General features: G+C 40.1%; 1 protein-coding gene across 4 annotated transcripts in view; it reads left to right on the top strand.

Moving 5' to 3' along the window:
• Positions 1 to 21,298, top strand: part of PLA2G4A (phospholipase A2 group IVA) — a 164,654-nt gene that overhangs the window by 55,467 nt on the left and 87,889 nt on the right. For all 4 annotated transcript variants that reach the window (XM_047841341.1, XM_047841343.1, XM_047841342.1 and 1 more), the window contains exons 4-5: positions 17,097 to 17,245; positions 17,970 to 18,083. In XM_047841341.1, coding sequence (XP_047697297.1) covers positions 17,097 to 17,245; positions 17,970 to 18,083 — 263 coding nt within the window. The remainder of the gene's footprint in view (positions 1 to 17,096; positions 17,246 to 17,969; positions 18,084 to 21,298) is intronic.

Raw genomic sequence — 21,298 nt, 5'->3', positions numbered from 1 at the left:
TGTTGACTTGTGGGGGTGATTCTGCAGCGTGTGATCGAGGAGGGTCACTGACTGGAAAGAGAACCTGGGGTCCGGTCAGGGGCACCCTTGTGACCCTTCCTCACCACGCATAGGCCTGCCCTCAGAGTCAGTCAGTGAAAGACAAAAGTGTGTTTCCCAAAGACATCGTGGTGGTGGCTTTGTGAAGAGTGGTTGGAATGTGGGGGAAGCAAGCAGCTAGGAGATGATGTGAACAGCCCAGGTGAGAGGCACTGCTTAGTTGGACTGAGGTGGTGATATTTTGAGTGGGCTTGAGGAACCAGACGTGATAGCCACGTTAGAGGTGGACTAGGTGGGACTCGGAGGCAGATTGGAGACAGGAGCTGTGAGGAAAAGAGAATGACCCTCATGTGTCCAGCTCTGGGGCTGGAAGTGATGGTTCCGTGCAAGTAAGACATTGAAAGTCAGGAAAAATTAACAGGTTTTTGTTCATTTTGCTTTGTTTTTCTTTTGTCTTGCAGCTAAGGAAAGAAAGGTGGAAAGAGAATAAACTTGTTTTGTACATGTTGAGTGTGAGGTATTTTTCAAAGGCATTCAAGAAGAAGATTCAAAGTCTCAGAGTAGAGAGGGGCTCAGGAATGTAGATTAGGGAGAAAATCATATTTATGTGGAAGCCAGAGCCAAGAAAGGATTCAGGGACTTCAAGAATTGATTCAGAATGGTTAAAGAAAGATGGAAGCCTTTAAAGATATATTACTTGGCAATAGGTTATATATGGACATGGAATCAAGAATCTCATATTTGTCCTCCTTGCAGCATTGAGGAAATGAATGTATCACGACTGCCATTTAAGCCTTGAAGATGATCGGCTTTAAAGGATCTGAGATTAATCAAACTGCAGGCTTCGTGTGGGTCATGTGACCTGAGGGGTGCATATTGAGTGTGTTTTTTAAAGACAATATGAATAGTTGATAATTCTTTTATAAGTTGGTTTTGAATACATGAACATTAATTTTTTTAAGGGGTTCACTTTGTTTTGAAGGATTCTTTGAAGGATTTGTAACAGATGTGAAATGAAAGCCCACAATTTAGTGGTGAGCTGAGGGGGAAACTTAGGGCAAGATATACTGAGGGAACATTTACAGAGGTAGGTAGGAAATTGCAAATAATGATATCATTTATTTGCGTAAAGGGTACTGCATTGAGAAAAAAAAATTCATCAAGTCTCCATGGAAGCTGTGATTGAGGCATGATTTTTGCCAGGAGCTGGGGGATGGGAGGCAGGAATAGAGAGATGGCGGTCAAAGGGAACAAACTGCCAGTTATAAGATGAATAAGTTCTGTGGATCTAATTACAACATGGTGATTGTAGTTAACAATACCGTATGCTATATTTGGAAGTTGCTAAGAAAGTAGATCTTCAATGGTTTCACCACAAAAAGAAATGGTAATTGTGTGAGATGATAGAGGTGTTCACAAACCCTACTGTGATAATTATTTGGCAATATGTGTATCACATCATCATGTTGTACACCTTAAACTTACATAGTGTTATATGTCTAGTATAATTCAGTAAAGCTGAGGAAAAAAGTTACAATAGGGAGAATAACACTATGTCATAGAAAAGGTGGAGCATAATGGGTCGGAATTTTACAAGATGATGGGATTAGAAGCTGCAAGTATAGACTGCATTTATTTTTCTAAACTCTTTCATGAGGGTAGGAAAGATCTTGAGGAATTAGCAAAAATAATGAATTTATTTTATTTTTTTAAGTTTATTTCTTTATTTTTGAGAGAGACAGAGAGAATGTGAGGAGGGGAGGGGCAGAGAGAGAGGGAGAATCTCAAGCAGGCTCCCCACTGTCAGCACAGAGCCCAGTGCGGGGCTCGAACTCATGAACCTTGAGATCATGACCTGAGCCAAAATCAAGAGTTGGTTGCTTAACTGACTGGGCCATCTAGGCACTCCTGTTTATTTATTTATTTATTTTTGATGATCAGTGTTTGTTTATAGGTTGCGAAAGTGTAGCCAAGGCAAAGCAAATGTTTACAGGTTAAATTTGGGCTTGGGGATAAATGAGAAATATCTGAGAGGAGGTAGAATAGTGTGACATTGAGAGAAGAATGTATGGATACTTGTTCTTCTAAGACATGAAGGAAGAATTAAGTATGAATAAATGCATTTTCTAATTATAAATATGGTTTTACAGTTGTGAAGTATAGGGAAGAGAAATTGAATGAATCCATCTAATCCTCTCCTTTTGTTTTCTCAGTGAAGTATGAGCCTGAGTTGTACCCTCAGATGAGGAGTAGCGGATAGGGTGGGTGACTTGAGAAATGTAATAAGTGTTGGGCAGTCATGTAAAGAATGGAAATAAAAGGAATAGGGATTAGTATATGTTTGGTCAAGTTAATGACTCAGTAGGCATTGGACTATGCTGAAGCAACTAATAGCAGAACATTCATTTCCTCTGAGTGCAACTTATAAGACACAGGTTAAATTAATTTAAAGAATGTCTGAAAGATGGAAAACTGCTGAGTCAACTGGGATTTGAGGGACCAAAATCTCAGAGGAGAGAAGTCATTGAAGTAGGCCTCAGTGTTCTACTAGCCATCTTTACCCCCCTCAATCCACTGCTGGATTTAGGTGGGTTTGGGGGGGTCACGAGGATGTGGGAAGTAGCCAAGTAGTGAAGAGGCAGACAATCCACCAGAGCTCTGACAATCTCAAAGGATTTGGGGACACAAAAACTGCATTTCCGAGACAAGCCAGTTAGAATTTGAGGGGCAGAACGTCTAAGAGAAGGGAAACTCAGAGAAGCTGAAAGTCAGCGCCTTCACCATGTGCACTAAACAAAGTCTTAATCTGCCTGGGGCAACAGGCTGAGGAGAAAACATAAAATACCCCCCAAAACAAAGCAGAGATATTGGCAGCATCACAGTGCTAAGAGGGAAAAAAAATGGAATGCGGAACTTCCAAATGAAAAGGGGCCTTTGAAACACCCTGGGCTCTCAGTTGAGAAGTTTCAGTGGGACTGAGCGAGAGGTAGGCTGAACCTTACAAAGATTGGAGTCAGTTCCATTTTTGATTAAGTTCAGGAGATCCATCCTATTCTCCCTGACCGCCTTCCGGAAGATAAGATGGGGCTTCTGTGGAGGTAGATCTAAGTCCCTTCCCATTTTTCATAGAAAGGTCTGGCATTGAGCCAAGAATCATCAGGTATACCAAAGACTAAGATCAAGAAAAATAAATAGATCTGCACAGATTGTATAAAATAACTATGGTTGATATGTTCGAGAAAATAGATGACAAATGGAGAATTTTACCAGGGATCCAGATACATAGGAAAGAATGAAGTGGAAGAATTACAACTAAAAACAAGAAGTGAAATTAAAAACTCCATAGATAGGTTTGATGTCGTTTGGACACATCTGAAGAGGCAATTAATTAATGGAATAGGTTAGTAGGAAATATCCAGACTGAAACACAGAGAACAAAAAGGGAAATAAACTATAGAGGAAAACATAAGGAATATCTAGGGCATGATAGAAAGCACTGGGAAGGAGAAAGGGTGTGTGTGTGTGTGTGTGTGTGTGTGTGTGTGTGTGTGTAGGTTATCAACTCAAGGATAAGTACAAAGAATACCAACCCTACGCATATTGCAGTAAAATTGCTGGAAACTAAAGAGAAAGAAAAAAAAATGTTCTAAAGGTATCCAGAGGAAAAAAGACATTTAAAAAAACAACCACAAGATAACAGAATGACATCTATGAAGTGTTGAAATAAAATATCTGCCAGAATAACCGAAAAAATTAAAGAAAGACAACATATACTACCTGACATCAATTTATTATAAAACTAGGATAATTAAGACAGAGTGGCATTAGTGCAAGAGTAAATGAATAGACTAATGGGCGAATAAACCAATAAAAATCCAGAAACAGACTTGCATTTATGTGACCTCTTGATTAATGCAAAAGTTACATTGCCATGCTAGGATTAAAGGCAGTGTTTCCAGTAAATGATCCCGAGTCCCTATGAAAAAAATCATAACACTCCCCTCACACCATACACAGGAATTGGTTCCAATTTAGATCTAAAAAGAAAAAGTAAAACCAGTAAGATTTTTGAAGACATCAATGCAAACTATTTTATGACACTGGAATACCTAAGGTTTTCTTAAAAGACAAAAAGCAGGGGAGCCTGGGTGGCTCAGTCAGTTAAGCACCTAACTCTTGATTTTGGCTCAGGTCATGATCCCAGGGTCGTGAGATTGAGCCCTGCTTAAGATTCTCTCTCTCTCTGCCCCACTCTGCACCTCCATCCCCACTCCCCTCCCCACTCACACACACAAACACACACATGCACACCATCTCTTACTCGCGCTCTAAAATAAAAAAAAAAAGACAAAAAAACCTGAATTATAAGAAAACAGTTGGACACACTGAACTATATTAAAGTTCGGCATTTATTTTGATCAAAAGACATCATTTAAAGTAGTGAAAAGATGGAAACCCTAAACTGAGAAAATATATTTGCAACCTATGTATGTCAGTCAAAGGACTCATCCAGAATATGTAAAGTACTCATAAATTAATCTAAAAAACAAGCAACCCAATGGAAAGAAATGGACAAAGGATTTGAGTATGCTCTTCATTCCAGAGAATCACCAATTGACCAATAAAAAGAAGAGGTATTCAACCTCATCATCATCCAAGATGTGTGAAATAAATCCACACTGAGATACCATCATACATCCACCAGATGTTTAAAATTAAAAGACTAGACTCAGGCAAGATGGCGGCTTAGGAGGACGCTGGGCTCACCGCACGTCCTGCTGATCACTTAGATTCCATCTACACCTGCCTAAATAACCCAGAAAAACACCAGAGGATTAGCAGAACGGAGTCGCCGGAGCCAAACGCAGACGAGAGGCCCACGGAAGAGGGTAGGAAGGGTGGCGAGGCGGTGCGCGCTCCACGGACTGGCGGGAGGGAGCCGGGGCGGAGGGGCGGCTCGCCGGCCAAGCACAGCCACCGAGTCTGGCTTGCAAAAGCGGAGGGGCCTGACGGACTGTGTTCCCACAACAAGCGCGACTTAGCGTCTGGGAGGTCATAAGTTAACAGCTCTGCTCGGAAAGCGGGAAGGCTGGAGGACAAAGGGAGGGAGAGCTGCTGAGCCCCCTGACAACAGAGCTCAGTTTGGTGGGGAACAAAGGCGCTCGCCAGCGCCATCTCCCCCGCCCATCCCCCAGCCGAAATCCCAAAGGGAACCGGTTCCTGCCAGGGAACTTGCTCGCTCCTCGCAAACACCCAACTCTGCGCTTCGGCGGAGCCAAACCTCCGGCAGCGGATCTGACTCCCTCCCGCTGCCACAGGGCCCCTCCTGAAGTGGATCACCTAAGGAGAAGCGATCTAAGCCTGCCCCTCCTGCCCCCGTGCACCTTGCCTACCCACCCCAGCTAATACGCCAGATCCCCAGCATCACAAGCCTGGCAGGGTGCAAGTAGCCCAGACGAGCCACACCACCCCACAGTGAATCCCACCCCTAGGAGAGGGGAAGAGAAGGCACACACCAGTCTGACTGTGGCCCCAGCGGTGGGCTGGGGGCAGACATCAGGTCTGACTGCGGCCCCGCCCACCAACTCCAGTTACACACCACAGCACAGGGGAAGTGCCCTGCAGGTCCTCACCATGCCAGGGACTATCCAAAATGACCAAGCGGAAGAATTCCCCTCAGAAGAATCTCCAGGAAATAACAACAGCTAATGAGCTGATCAAAAAGGATTTAAATAATATAACAGAAAGTGAATTTAGAATAATAGTCATAAAATTAATCGCTGGGCTTGAAAACAGTATACAGGACAGCAGAGAATCTCTTGCTACAGAGATCAAGGGACTAAGGAACAGTCACGAGAGGCTGAAAAATGCTTTAAACGAAATGCATAACAAAATGGAAACCACCACAGCTCGGCTTGAAGAGGCAGAGGAGAGAATAGGTGAACTAGAAGATAAAGTTATGGAAAAAGAGGAAGCTGAGAAAAAGAGAGATAAAAAAATCCAGGAGTATGAGGGGAAACTTAGAGAACTAAGTGATACACTAAAAAGAAATAATATACGCATAATTGGTATCCCAGAGGAGGAAGAGAGAGGGAAAGGTGCTGAAGGGGTACTTGAAGAAATAATAGCTGAGAACTTCCCTGAACTGGGGAAGGAAAAAGGCATTGAAATACAAGAGGCACAGAGAACTCCCTTCAGACGTAACTTGAATCGATCTTCTGCACAACATATCATAGTGAAACTGGCAAAATACAAGGATAAAGAGAAAATTCTGAAAGCAGCAAGGGGTAAACGTGCCCTCACATATAAAGGGAGACCGATAAGACTCGTGACTGATCTCTCTTTTGAAACTTGGCAGGCCAGAAAGAATTGGCACGAGATTTTCAGGGTGCTAGACAGAAAAAATATGCAGCCAAGAATCCTTTATCCAGCAAGTCTGTCATTTAGAATAGAAGGAGAGATAAAGGTCTTCCCAAACAAACAAAAACTGAAGGAATTTGTCACCACTAAACCAGCCCTACAAGAGATCCTAAGGGGGACCCTGTGAGACAAAGTCCCAGAGACATCACTACAAGCATAAAACATACAGACATCACAATGACTCTAAACCCGTATCTTTCTATAATAACACTGAATGTAAATGGATTAAATGCGCCAACCAAAAGACATAGGGTATCAGAATGGATAAAAAAACAAGACCCATCTATTTGCTGTCTACAAGAGACTCATTTTAGACCTGAGGACACCTTTAGATTGAGAGTGAGGGGATGGAGAACTATTTATCATGCACTGGAAGCCAAAGGAAAGCTGGAGTAGCCATACTTATATCAGACAAACTAGACTTTAAATTAAAGGCTGTAACAAGAGATGAAGAAGGACATTATATAATAGTTACAGGGTCTATCCATCAGGAAGAGCTAACAATTATAAATGCCTATGCGCCAAATACCGGAGCCCCCAAATATATAAAACAATTACTCATAAACATAAGCAACCTTATTGATAAGAATGTGGTCATTGCAGGGGACTTTAACACCCCACTTACAGAAATGGATAGATCATCTAGACACACGGTCAATAAAGAAACAAGGGCCCTGAATGAGACATTGAATCAGATGGACTTGACAGATATATTTAGAACTCTGCATCCCAAAGCAACAGAATATACTTTCTTCTCGAGTGCACATGGAACATTCTCCAAGATAGATCATATACTGGGTCACCAAACAGCCCTTCATAAGTTTACAAGAATTGAAATTATACCATGCTTACTTTCAGACCACAATGCTATGAAGCTTGAAATCAACCACAGGAAAAAGTCTGGAAAACCTCCAAAAGCATGGAGGTTAAAGAACACCCTACTAACGAATGAGTGGGTCAACCAGGCAATTAGAGAAGAAATTAAAAAATATATGGAAACAAATGAAAATGAAAATACAACAATCCAAACGCTTTGGGACGCAACAAAGGCAGTACTGAGAGGAAAATACATTGCAATCCAGGCCTATCTCAAGGAACAAGAAAAATCTCAAATACAAAATCTAACAGCACACCTAAAGGAAATAGAAGCAGAACAGCAAAGGCAGCCTAAACCCAGCAGAAGAAGAGAAATAATAAAGATCAGAGCAGAAATAAACAATATAGAATCTAAAAAAACTGTAGAGCAGATCAACAAAACCAAGAGTTGGTTTTTTGAAAAAATAAACAAAATTGACAAACCTCTAGCCAGGCTTCTCAAAAAGAAAAGGGAGATGACCCAAATAGATAAAATCATGAATGAAAATGGAATTATTACAACCAATCCCTCAGAGATACAAACAATTATCAGGGAATACTATGAAAAATTATATGCCAACAAATTGGACAACCTGGAAGAAATGGACAAATTCCTGAACACCCACACTCTTCCAAAACTCAATCAGGAGGAAATAGAAAGCTTGAACAGACCCATAACCAGCGAAGAAATTGAATCGGTTATCAAAAATCTCCCAACAAATAAGAGTCCAGGACCAGATGGCTACCCAGGGGAGCTCTACCAGACATTTAAAGCAGAGATAATACCTATCCTTCTCAAGCTATTCCAAGAAATAGAAAGGGAAGGAAAACTTCCAGACTCATTCTATGAAGCCAGTATTACTTTGATTCCTAAACCAGACAGAGACCCAGTAAAAAAAGAGAACTACAGGCCAATATCCCTGATGAATATGGATGCAAAAATTCTCAATAAGATACTAGCAAATCGAATTCAACGGCATATAAAAAGAATTATTCACCATGATCAAGTGGGATTCATTCCTGGGATGCAGGGCTGGTTCAACATTCGCAAATCAATCAACGTGATACATCACATTAACAACGAAAAAAGAGAAGAACCATATGATCCTGTCAATCGATGCAGAAAAGGCCTTCGACAAAATCCAGCACCCTTTCTTAATAAAAACCCTTGAGAAAGTCGGGATAGAAGGAACATACTTAAAGATCATAAAAGCCATTTATGAAAAGCCCACAGCTAACATCATCCTCAACGGGGAAAAACTGAGAGCTTTTTCCCTGAGATCAGGAACACGACAGGGATGCCCACTCTCACCGCTGCTGTTTAACATAGTGCTGGAAGTTCTAGCATCAGCAATCAGACAACAAAAGGAAATCAAAGGCATCAAAATTGGCAAAGATGAAGTCAAGCTTTCGCTTTTTGCAGATGACATGATATTATACATGGAGAATCCGATAGACTCCACCAAAAGTCTGCTAGAACTGATACAGGAATTCAGCAAAGTTGCAGGATACAAAATCAATGTACAGAAATCAGTTGCATTCTTATACACTAACAATGAAGCAACAGAAAGACAAATAAAGAAACTGATCCCATTCATAATTGCACCAAGAAGCATAAAATACCTAGGAATAAATCTAACCAAAGATGTAAAGGATCTGTATGCTGAAAACTATAGAAAGCTTATGAAGGAAATTGAAGAAGATTTAAAGAAATGGAAAGACATTCCCTGCTCATGGATTGGAAAAATAAATATTGTCAAAATGTCAATACTACCCAAAGCTATCTACACATTCAATGCCATCCCAATCAAAATTGCACCAGCATTCTTCTTGAAGCTAGAACAAGCAATAAGCAATCCTAAAATTCATATGGAACCACAAAAGGCCCCGAATAGCCAAAGGAATTTTGAAGAAGAAGACCAAAGCAGGAGGTATCACAATCCCAGACTTTAGCCTCTACTACAAAGCTGTCATCATCAAGACAGCATGGTATTGGCACCAAAACAGACACATAGACCAATGGAATAGAATAGAAACCCCAGAACTAGACCCACAAACGTATGGCCAACTCATCTTTGACAAAGCAGGAAAGAACATCTGATGGAAAAAAGACAGTGTCTTTAACAAATGGTGCTGGGAGAACTGGACAGCAACATGCAGAAGGTTGAAACTAGACCACTTTCTCACACCATTCACAAAAATAAACTCAAAATGGATAAAGGATCTGAATGTGAGACAGGAAACCATCAAAACCTTAGAGGAGAAACAGGAAAAGACCTCTCTGACCTCAGCCGTAGCAATCTCTTACTCGACACATCCCCAAAGGCAAGGGAATTAAAAGCAAAAGTGAATTACTGGGACCTTATGAAGATAAAAAGCTTCTGCACAGCAAAGGAAACAACCAACAAAACTAAAAGGCAACCGATGGAATGGGAAAAGATATTTGCAAATGACATATCGGACAAAGGGCTAGTATCCAAAATCTATAAAGAGCTCACCAAAATCCACACCCGAAAAACAAATAACCCAGTGAAGAAATGGGCAGAAAACATGAATAGACACTTCTCTAAAGAAGACATCCGGATGGCCAACAGGCACATGAAAAGATGTTCAGCGTCGCTCCTTATCAGGGAAATACAAATCAGAACCACACTCAGATATCACCTCACGCCAGTCAGAGTGGCCAAAATGAACAAATCAGGAGACTATAGATGCTGGAGAGGATGTGGAGAAACGGGAACCCTCTTGCACTGTTGGTGGGAATGCAAATTGGTGCAGCCACTCTGGAAAGCAGTGTGGAGGTTCCTCAGAAAATTAAAAATAGACCTACCCTATGACCCAGCAATAGCACTGCTAGGAATTTATCCAAGGGATACAGGAGTACTGATGCATAGGGCCACTTGTACCCCAATGTTCATAGCAGCACTCTCAACAATAGCCAAATTATGGAAAGAGCCTAAATGTCCATCAACTGATGAATGGATAAAGAAATTGTGGTTTATATACACAATGGAATATTATGTGGCAATGAGAAAAAATGAAATATGGCCTTTTGTAGCAACGTGGATGGAACTGGAGAGTGTGATGCTAAGTGAAATAAGCCATACAGAGAAAGACAGATATCATACGGTTTCACTCTTATGTGGATCCTGAGAAACTTAACAGGAACCCATGGGGGAGGGGAAGGAAAAAAAAAAAGAGGTTAGAATAGGAGAGAGCCAAAGCATAAGAGACTGTTAAAAACTGAGAACAAACTGAGGGTTGATGGGGGGTGGGAGGGAGGAGAGGGTGGGTGATGGGTACTGAGGAGGGTACCTTTTGGGATGAGCACTGGGTGTTGTATGGAAACCAATTTGTCAATAAATTTCATAAAAAAATAAAATAAAATAAAATAAAATAAAAATTAAATTAAATTAAATTAAAAGACTGACAATATTAAGTATTGGAAGGATGTGCTGCCGTATGACTATCAACATCAGCGTGTACAATAGTGTAATAATTTCATACCTAAGGAATTCCATTCTTGGGAATTTTGCAACAGAAACATACATATGTACACAACAAAAGCCACATGCAGAATGTTCATGGCAGCACCACTGGTAATATCCCAAATTAGAAATAATCCAAATGTCCATTAACGGTGAAATGGATAAACATTTTATGGAATACAGTGGAATAGTTTCCATCAATAATAACGAACATATTTTACACGTTACTGTGGATGAATCTCACATACTTAATGGTGGCCCAGTTGTACATATTGTGCTATTGATTCTATTGATAAAAAGCAGGTAAAAATATTCTATGCCGATAGAAGGCAGGGCACTGGTCACCCTGCTGGAGGGATTTGAGGGAGGCTTCCGGAGTGCTGGTAACGTTCTGTATCTTGATCTGGGTGGTGATATTGTGAGTGAGTTCAGTTTATGAAAACTCAACAGACTGTAGCAATGATCTTCTAACTCTTCTGCCTATATCTTATCCTTCAACAAAAACTTTACGGTAAAAAAGAACCAAATGGCCCTTGCAATTTGTACATTTACGGTGAGGCTAACAATCACTTTCCTGGCTAGTCACTCAGCCAGCATAGAACCTGGGGAGTGAAAAGCTTGGTAATCATAAAACCTTTAAGTTTTTAAACCTTTAAGTTGAAAAGCTTTAAGTGCTCCATATAATTACCTTTATCATGAAATCACCCATATTTCAAAGAGTGATGACAGCTGACAGCGATATGCAGAAGCATTTATTTCAACAAATTACTATTTAATTTTTGGTCTTATGTTACTCCTATTTTGGTGGTAACTGAAGCAGAATGCTTGAATATTCAGTCTATCACCTTATATACGTTGCCTGCTAACACACCCCGCATACTTTATTCTTGGACTTGCTTTCATGTGGCTACTTGAAAAGGTCTTTAATGGCTGGAAAGAAACGGAAGTGAATTACTGGATTGTGCTTAATATAGTCTATGGGCAGCATGACTCCATGACAGACGGCCAGTAAGCCTGTTGACGTCTCAATGCCAAAATATTTCTACTTTTCTGTCTGTGTTCTTTATATTATTGTTCTTTAGTTGATTCTAATCATATACCTTAAACCACATTTTTCTAAATTGTGTGCCTAAGAACCGCCTGGTCAAGTTGTTAAAAATGCAGATTTCCAAGCCTGAGCTCTGACTGAAGATGCAAAGTATGTGCATTTTTAACACTCCAGACGATGCTGTGAAGATATTTTAGGGGACTAAATTTTGAGAAACACTACCTTAAGTTCACCATCAATAGTAATAGCTATTTGGAAAATTATATTTTGACTGGGAATTTGGGGGGATTATTCTTTTGGGGATTTTTTGGCTGTTTTGTATCAGGTTATGAGTCACCTTCATTTAGAGCAAAGGGTTTAAGTTGCTGAGCAAAGTGGATATGAGAAAACAAATGGAGAATATTTAAAATAGAACTTACAGAGTACAGAAGCTGCCATCAGCCCCTATCATGAATCACATAATATTTTGTTCAGACAAAGCTGAAGTGGCAGATGGACCTGTTATTAATTTAGGTAGGCACTCCTTAAACTACTAAAGTTTATGAGAAGTTTTACAACCCTGGAATTCTGAAGCTATTTCAGGTGCATGTAGTTTCATGTCATCTTTATGGGAGCAGAAAAAGATCTGTATCCCACACCCCTTGCATTTTTGTTTGTCAGAATTTAGATAAAAGGATGCAATGAGAGGAAGTCTTTGTCCACACATTGCATCTTTGCTTTACCACCTGTTTTGCTGGAACCAATCAAGGCGAAGCTGAATCATTGACTCAGCATCCAGTTACCCTATAGGCATCAATTCACAAAACCATGAACTAAGTATACAGGAGAAAGAACCCAAACATTTCTTTTCCTACATTTGACTTCTTTCTCCCCTGAATGCATATCTAGGAACTTCTCTCAAGCACCTGGCTAAGTTGTGCTGTCGAACTGGACTGCTTTCCCTTTTCAAAGCTTCCGTGTGTGGGACGCCTGGATGGCTCAGTCGGTTTAGCGTCTGACTCTGGCTCAGGTCACGATCTTGTGATTCGTGAGTTCGAGCCCTGTGCCGGGTTCTGTCCTGACAGGTCGGACCCTGGAGCCTGCTTCGAATTCTCTGTCTCCCTCTCTCTCTCGATCCCTCCTCCGCTAGTGCGCACTCTCTCTCTCCCCCCAAAATAAATAAACATTAAAAAAAAAAAGCTTCTATGCACTATGGTGCCAATGAAGATTATAGATTATATAAAGGGCGTGAGCTGTGTCATTAGCATAATCCAATTTGAAGCTAGCATCCTAAAATTATTTTTCATCTTGGAGTGCCTGCCACTGCCAGATGTTTCTCAGCTTGCAAAGATTAGCAGTGATGCCGACTGCACTATCAAAGTTTGCAGCTGTCGGTGGTTTTCCACTGTCCAGCACCCTTTGACATCTTAACTGAGGTCTCTCGCCAATGAAGCGAGAGGAGAAACTAAAACAGCTACCACTCTTGACAGAGGTTGTAGACTATTGATGCTAGGGAAAAGTGAAAAGAAGAATCCAAAGTGACAGCTTTAAACTGGGTTCTGGTTTTCTTAAAAGAGGTCTGTCCCTGTTTTGATGTATAAATGTAGCATTGGCATCCTGTCGCACGGTATTTTCTTTATCATTTTTTCAGAGTTAGAATTTGCCAGGGTGTATGACCTGAACTGAGAGTCCAGGATGGCTTGGAAGATGGTTATATCCCTGACTGACTTAGGCTATTTCAGTTTGCTGCATTCTTTTCTTATTCTTGGGTTTCTCCCAAGGAACTTAACTTTCTGCTTTCTCTTCCTCATTTGGCCCAAGAAAACCTCTCCCTCCTTTCCTCAGACTCAGAGGAAGACCAAGCCTCAAAGGCAATTTCTCCACCTACGATTTGACTTTATTTGTGTGTAATAATCCGAGTGACTGAGTTACTAGTCATGGGCGTAGTGTATCTGCTTGTCTCCCGTTTACCTTTGCCTCTCAAATTAGGCTCTTAGCATTTGAGTCACTTCCACAGTCCAGATCTTCAGTTTCACGCTCGGTGGCCTGGTAAAGCCAAACTGCTTCTTGACAGGTAGTTGCTGGCGTAGAGTAGGCACTCAAATATTTGTTGAGCGAATGAGTGATGTTTACCATTTGCATGCCTCCTCTTCCAGGACACTTTTTGTTTTCTAGATTGATTTTTGCCTGGTTTTGTGTGTTCTAGTGTTTGGGGAAAACAGAAAAGAGCATCAGCCCCATGAGAAAGAACCTGCCCTATGGGCTAATGAAGGGGCTCCATTTTTGCACATTTAAGGTGAAGGACCAGTTGAATCGTCTCCTTTAAATCATGTGTTGACTTCTCAGAAGAGGGAAGATATTTTTCTTTATGGCCTTCCACCACCTGCTATTCTAACCTGTAGTTTTGCTTCTGATTTGCCGTCTTGAGCGCTGCTGCTGTGGCAAGAACATGGTTAAGGAAAAGCAACATCTCCTGGTTGAGGAGGTGGGAAGAGTCACCTTGTAGCCTGCCCGCCTCTGCTTTGGCCCGTTTCCCCTTGCCTTCCCTCCTGCTCAGTACTTTTGTTTTCTAGTTTGTCTTCCATGGTCTGGTTGAGAGATACAAGCACTGGGTTAGAAACTGCAATATGTAAATGTATCAAACCAACACTTTGTCTGCCTTACACTTATGCAATATTATATGCCAATTATACCTCCATAAAAATAAATAATAAATAAAATTCCAATAACTACCTATCTCCCTTTTCTCTAAAACAGGGTATCGAAAGTGTGAACAGAAGATGACCTACATCAGTATCAGCTAGAATATTTATTTTAAAATGCAGATTCCTGGGGCATCTGGGTGGCTCAGTTGGTTAAGCATCCGACTCTTGATTTCAGCTGAGGTCATGATCTCACGGTTTGTGAGTTTGAGCCCCACATTGGGCTCTGCTCTGTCAGCATGGAGCCTGATTGTGATTCTCTGTCTCCTCTCTCTCTGCCCCTCCCCCACTCATGTGTGTGAGCGTGCGCTCTCTCTCTCTCTCTCTCTCTCTCTCTCTCTCTCTCTCTCAAAAATAACTAAACTTTTAAAACTGCACATTTCTAAGTTCTCTGCTGATCTGCTGATCATAGGTCTTAGGAAATGAGGGTCAGGGGTCTGCAAGTTTTTCTTTTTTTAATGTTTATCTAATTTTGGTTGAGAGACTGCAAGCGGGGGAGGGGCAGAGAGAGAGAGAAGAAGACAAAGAATCTGAAGCAGGGTCCATTCTCTCAGCACAGAGCCCGATGTGGGGCTCATGAACTGTGAGATCATGACTTGAGCTGAAGTTAGACGCTTAACCAACTGAGCCAGTCAGGTGCCCAGTAGAACCCTAGGCATTTATATTACACTCTTACTTTTGAGACTCAGCTGCCCTTAACTATCAATGCATAAGGTCCAAATGGGAAAATTAAATAAAAGACAATTCCAAATGCTTATACCTCATTCACAAATCTTTCCTCTTTACCATAAAAAGGCTTTTAAAAATGTGATCACCACATAGAACTATGAACAGCGTTTAAAAATTAAGTGAAGGGCACTGATTAAATTGTTTGATGGCCATAACTACTGTTGAAAGACAAAGGTTTTTTTTTTTAATTTCTTTGAAAAGCAATCATTTGAGAACTATTATTTTTGCTTTTCCTTTGTTCTCAATTTTTATATCTTTTTGTGTGGACATCTGTGCCACTTTCTTCCTCCCTCCCTCCCTTTTTTTCTCCTTCCCTCTTCTTTTCCATGACTCTTTCTACTTTCTATAGCAATGCCTACCTTATGATATCATCTTTAGAACTTAGGAGCATGATGTCATTAAATGAATGATTGTTGCAGTCAGAACTTCCCCTGAGACTTACCAGCTGGATGATAGTAGACAGATTGCTTAACATCCCTCAGTTCCTGTTGTCTCAACAGAGCACTTACCTTGTAGTACTGTTGGGAGATTTGAATGAGACTTATGTGTGTACAGTGCTTAACGGAGATCCTAGCAGGCATTACTCAACTGTTGGTTTTTGTGGTTATGAATTACAATGGCCACTTGGGAAAGGATGTGTTAAAGAGAAAAGTCAAGTCCTTAAGTTAGGAGACCTATGAATATTGTGATGGTTGTTAAGTTCTAAAGAGATAAAGTTGAGTCAGACTTGATGGCTGCCCTCAAGCTGTTGACAGTCTTGTAGGAAAAGATAAATGTGTAATTACATCCATGAAATGTAGTGTGTGCAATGCTGTAAGACGGTGAAGGATTCAGTGGAACCACTAAGGAGGGAGTGATCAATGTTTCCACGGCCTAGTCAGTTGCCTTGTTGTTAAGTGTATATATAGTGGGAAGAAATTTAAATAGTACCTTTGTTTCTTTCTATTTAAAATGGTACCCACATCATGCCCTGACTCAAGCAAGTCTTTATGTACAGTAGAAAAAGCTGTCACTTCCTGGGGCACCTGGGCGGCTCAGTTGGTTAAGTAAGTGTCTGACTTGGGCTCAGGTCATGATCTCATGGTTTGTGAGTTCGAGCCCCATGTTGGGCTCTGTGCTGAGACAGCCTGAAGCCTGTTTCAGATTCTGTGTCTCCCTCTTTCACTGTTCCTCCCCTGCCTGTGCTCTGTCTCTCAAACATGAATAAACATTTTAAAAAGTTAAAAAAAAAAAGAAAAGAAAAAGCTGTCACTTCCTTGAGACACCCACTTCCATCTGATTGAGTACTGCTATAATAAATACAGAAACATACATGGATTACTAATATAGGTGCTGTTCAGTGTGCAGCCTGTACAGCTATACAAGGCAACCCTATAACTACAATATTTATCTCACACTGACTGTCATTGTTTGGCAAAGAAAGTAATTAGGATAATTTTTTTCTGTTGTAGACTATGATCCTGAACCCATGACCTTGTCACCATCAGAGTCCTGGGGTGACAGTTATATTGTAGTTAGCTGGGTGAGATTGCTCTCATCATTTAGCAGTTGGACTGACATGTTGACTGAACATGTCCTAAAGTGGACAGAAGAATTCTTAGTAAAGCACCTAATAAACGATTCCTTCCCACAGGACTGTTGTGAAGGGCAGGGACATAATGTGTAAGAAGTATATAACCTGTGATGTTCTTCTGTTATGTAGTATCTTATCTCAGACATTTTGAATATGTGATGGCAGATTCATTAAAAATAATCTGACAGAGCATACAGTAAAAACAAATTAGGAATTATGAATCACATCTTTGTATCCTTCTCCCTTGTGTTTGCTGTCTATAGTTGATACCCCAGATCCCTATGTGGAACTTTTCATCTCTTCAACCCCTGACAGCAGGAAGAGAACAAGACACTTCAATAATGACATAAACCCAGTGTGGAATGAGACCTTTGAATTTATTTTGGATCCTAATCAGGAAAATGTTTTGGAGGTCAGTGAATCATTTGTGGACTGTTCAATGGTCATAATTCATGTTGAAGTTGGTGCCTGAGCTTTGTCCCTTCTCTTCAGTTGGGTGTAGTTGGAGTCCAGCTGTGCAGCATGGCATACTAGGCTCCAGATGGTGCCCCCCAGATGATGTGACACCACTCCCCCCCCCCCCCCCGCCTGGGTGATGGGAAGGTCCAGTGGAAAACACAAGAGTTAGGTAGGGCTGGGAAGAATCGTTTATCCTCCTTGAGTGCTTTGGAGAAAACGTTTTGTGTTATAAAGAGAAAGGCCCAAGTATAACAGAATAATCCTATTGTCAATTGATTGTGACTTTAAGGTAACTTAAGGCTTCTAACTTAAAATCATTAACTTTCACTGAAGTTAAAATAGATCATTTCCAAAATGGTTGCATGGGTTTTCTACATTAATTTATTTCTCATACTCCAGAATAGCATTTCCCCTGAGAGGGGATAAAGTCCTATTTTTGAAAACATGATAATGAAGATGTCAATCAGGAAAATGAAAAAAAAAATATTATTTTAGTAGCAAATGTGTCTGAAAGAAAAGACAAAGTATTATAACAAAGCTGAATGTTGAGGACCTCAAATGATTATTAAAGATCATTTGAAGACTTTCATTTATTGATTGTGGTGGAGATTTTAGATATAATTTCCAAAGATCCAAGAGAAATTGTGTTCTTGTGCTTTACCTTTTAATGTCTACAGGTCACATTAATGGATGCCAATTATGTCATGGATGAAACTCTAGGAACAGCAACATTCCCCATATCCTCTATCAGAGTGGGAGAGAAGAAAGAAGTTCCTTTTATTTTCAACCAAGTAAGCAACACAACAGGGTTATTTTTCAACCCTATGTCAGATAAAAATATCTTTATTCTGGAATTTTATTTCTTTGTTTGTTTGAATGTTTGTGTTTTAAAGAGGAAAATTTTGTTTTCCCTTTTACTTCTTATCCTAATCTTTTTATTGTTTTGATATTTATAGACTTTGGTTGAGGTATCACAGTAAATACTATTAAGACATTAATCTCTGTTGTTGCTCTCAGTGAGGCAATGACTTTGGATCCCACTGGCAGGTCTAACAAAACTTCTGGGAAGATGAAGGAAGATCTGAAATCTGAAAGGAATAGCAGAGAAGAGAGAATGAGGGAGTGAACTCAGAAAACTATTGGGACGTCCAAACTGTTCCAAAATTACATGCTTAGTAATAAATTAAGCCTCTGTGGAGGATCTGTCTCAAATAAATCCTCAAACAATTTGGGCTGAAGCAATGAAAGGTCAACAGGAATAGTCTTGGGGGTTTTATTCTCTTTATAATGCTAGGTTTGCTGCGTTTCTGAAATTTCAATAATTTAGGAACACTAAAGCCTTAGAAAACTTATTACTACAGAGCAAACATTGGATTTTGAATTTTATAAGAAACTAATTTAATAGTTTACAGTGAGAAATGTAAGCAACTGGTGGACAAGTATGCAGAGACTGGTTAATGTATTAATTTCTTATTGGGAGAGGCTCTGTTTTTGCTCATTCTTGGAATGACTTCAAATTGCTGTCTTCACTCAAACCTGCCTATTCCTTAAGTCTCACCTCCCTAACCATTGCTATCCCAAGTGACCTCCTCCTTCTCCGAACTCCTAAGATAATTATCTGTGGTATTCATTGGGACTGAATCATTTAAATCATTCAGTTGCTCACCTCCCTCCCTCTCCCCGTACACTAAAATCCTATAGGTCAGGAATACTGGTTATGCATGTCTAATTACAGAGTTAATACATAGGGTATACTTATTGAATTTGGGTATACGGATTTAAAAACCAGCTCAAGCCCAAAGAGCCACCTGACCAGTTCATGCAATCAGAGCAGCCCAGGTGCCTGAGGACACTCTAGTTACGCACTCTCTGCCGACTCCTTGAGCTGCTTATGGAAGCATGTCTTCTGTATGTCTTAATCCAGTGCCAAGAGATACACACCCCACAGTTCTGTTGACTTTTTGAAGTTATTTTGTTCATCCCTCTTGCAAATGTTTATGGAAGTGCCCTGTGTACCAGCCACTGTGTTCTGTGCGAGGAATATAAGAAAGAACAAGACACAGGAGGCTTTTCCGTCAGTTGTCTTTCTGTGGGGTGGAGGTGAGGTAGGGGTGGAAATAGGAAGCAGGCTTAGGAGATGTGAACGTGATGAAATGAAACCACCATCCAGTGAGATAAGCATCAATGAGGAATGTGCAGAGTATGGTAGGAAGACAGAATAAAGACAGACTGTGTTGGGGGAGGAAGCCAGGGATGGCTGCGTATTAGTAGGTGATTTTGAATAGATTGAACAGTGAACATAGAGATTTAATCCCTTGGCATTTGAAGCCAGGCTATTTGGTGTTTAAATGCCAGCTCTGTCCCTTACTATCTGTTCTATCCTGGTCAAATCACTTAGCTCTTCTGTGCCTCGATTTGCTCATCTATCAGATGGAGATAATATCTCATATGATTAGATGAGTTAATTTTATTTATATAGCTGTATAATATATAATGTATATTACATATACATGTATTTTAAATATATTTAGATATAATTATATATTTAATATAGATTTATATATATAAATATTTATAGATTTATATAGATTTATATATGTTATTTGTATATATTTATATATTATGTATTTATGTATTTAATTATTATAATTATTTAATTATACTTTTATACAGTTTAGTACATAAGGTATAGATTAAAAGTTACTTATTTTATGTATTTATTAAGTATATAATTTATTACGTATTAAATATATAATGGTGCTTGGTTATAGAACTATATATCAATACTGTATGCACATGGATGTATCCATACATACACATAGTGCTTAAAACACATTAAGCTCTATATAAATGCAAAGGCATGTAGTCTTGAAAGAAGAAAGCAAGTTGGGGCCTGGCAAGTTACAAGGCTTGGCAGGCACAGGTTGATGAGCCGTGGGTAAAGTTTAAAGATGGTCAAGGCTAACATCCCCCGACCTTCCTAAGGCATGTTGCTGGAGTTGGTTCTTAATAAACGTTTGTTGAGAGCTTTGTAAGCATGGATTGGCCTTCCCAAAGTATGCTTTTCCCCCTCTTCAGTCTGATTATAAGAGAAAATATTGTAGGGAAACATGCATTTCCTCTCCTCCTGTCATTTCCTATGGTTAGCTGTGTAACCTCCGGGCTCTAAAAAAGACTCTCTACATTCCTGAATTTAAAGTAGCTTACATAATTATTTTCTTAAGTGTGCCTGAGAAAACAGTTGGCCAAACAGCTTTTTTTTTTTTTTTTACGTCACTCTGTTCTTAAGAGTCCTTTGCAGTTTTTATCTGAAGGACAGTTGTTTGAGTTAGTGACCTGTAATGGTAGAGGGGAGAAAGGTGAATGCGCACCACAGGTTGGAGAGCCCCTGTCTTCTCCAGATCATGTGGTGTGCCCTATGCAAGCTGTCTGGCCTTGCCTCACCTCTGAACCAGACCTTTCAGAGGAATGTGGGCTTCTTTCTACAGTGTTCACAGAGGTGAGAGGGAGCAGACTGGGAGGATATAATGTGGGAAAATAGACTTCTAAACAATTCTTGAAAATGATCATGGCAAAGTAGTAAAAAAAAGAAAAAAAAAAGAGAGAGATAGAGAACACATATTTCCAGCCAAGACATTAGCAAAAACTTCTTCAAAATTCCCAAAGTCAATAGTGAGTCAACATACAGTGATTTCTATGGCCAGCAGCCAGCTAGAGAAAGAATAAGAGCCTCTAAATGGAGAGTGCCAGATTCCCAAGGAGCCTACTCTTCCCACTCAGGGCAGAAACTGGGAATTAGGAGACCCATTCTCTGATTTTCTCTAGGTCACTAATTTCGCTGTACAATGTTTGAGTTGTCACTCTTTCTGTCTTATTTTCTTCATCTCTAAAAAAGAGGTTTTGATTAACATATTTCTAAGACCATTTCTAATTTATAAAATTTTGCGATCTAGAAAGAATACCTTTTTTCATATGACCTTTTTAGTCAAAAATTTTTAATTCTTTC

Source organism: Prionailurus viverrinus, chromosome F1 (assembly GCF_022837055.1).
Source record: "Prionailurus viverrinus isolate Anna chromosome F1, UM_Priviv_1.0, whole genome shotgun sequence".
Taxonomy (NCBI): Eukaryota; Metazoa; Chordata; class Mammalia; order Carnivora; family Felidae; genus Prionailurus; species Prionailurus viverrinus.
The sequence above is the reverse complement of the archived record's forward strand: the minus strand, read 5'-3'. Positions and strand labels throughout refer to the sequence as shown.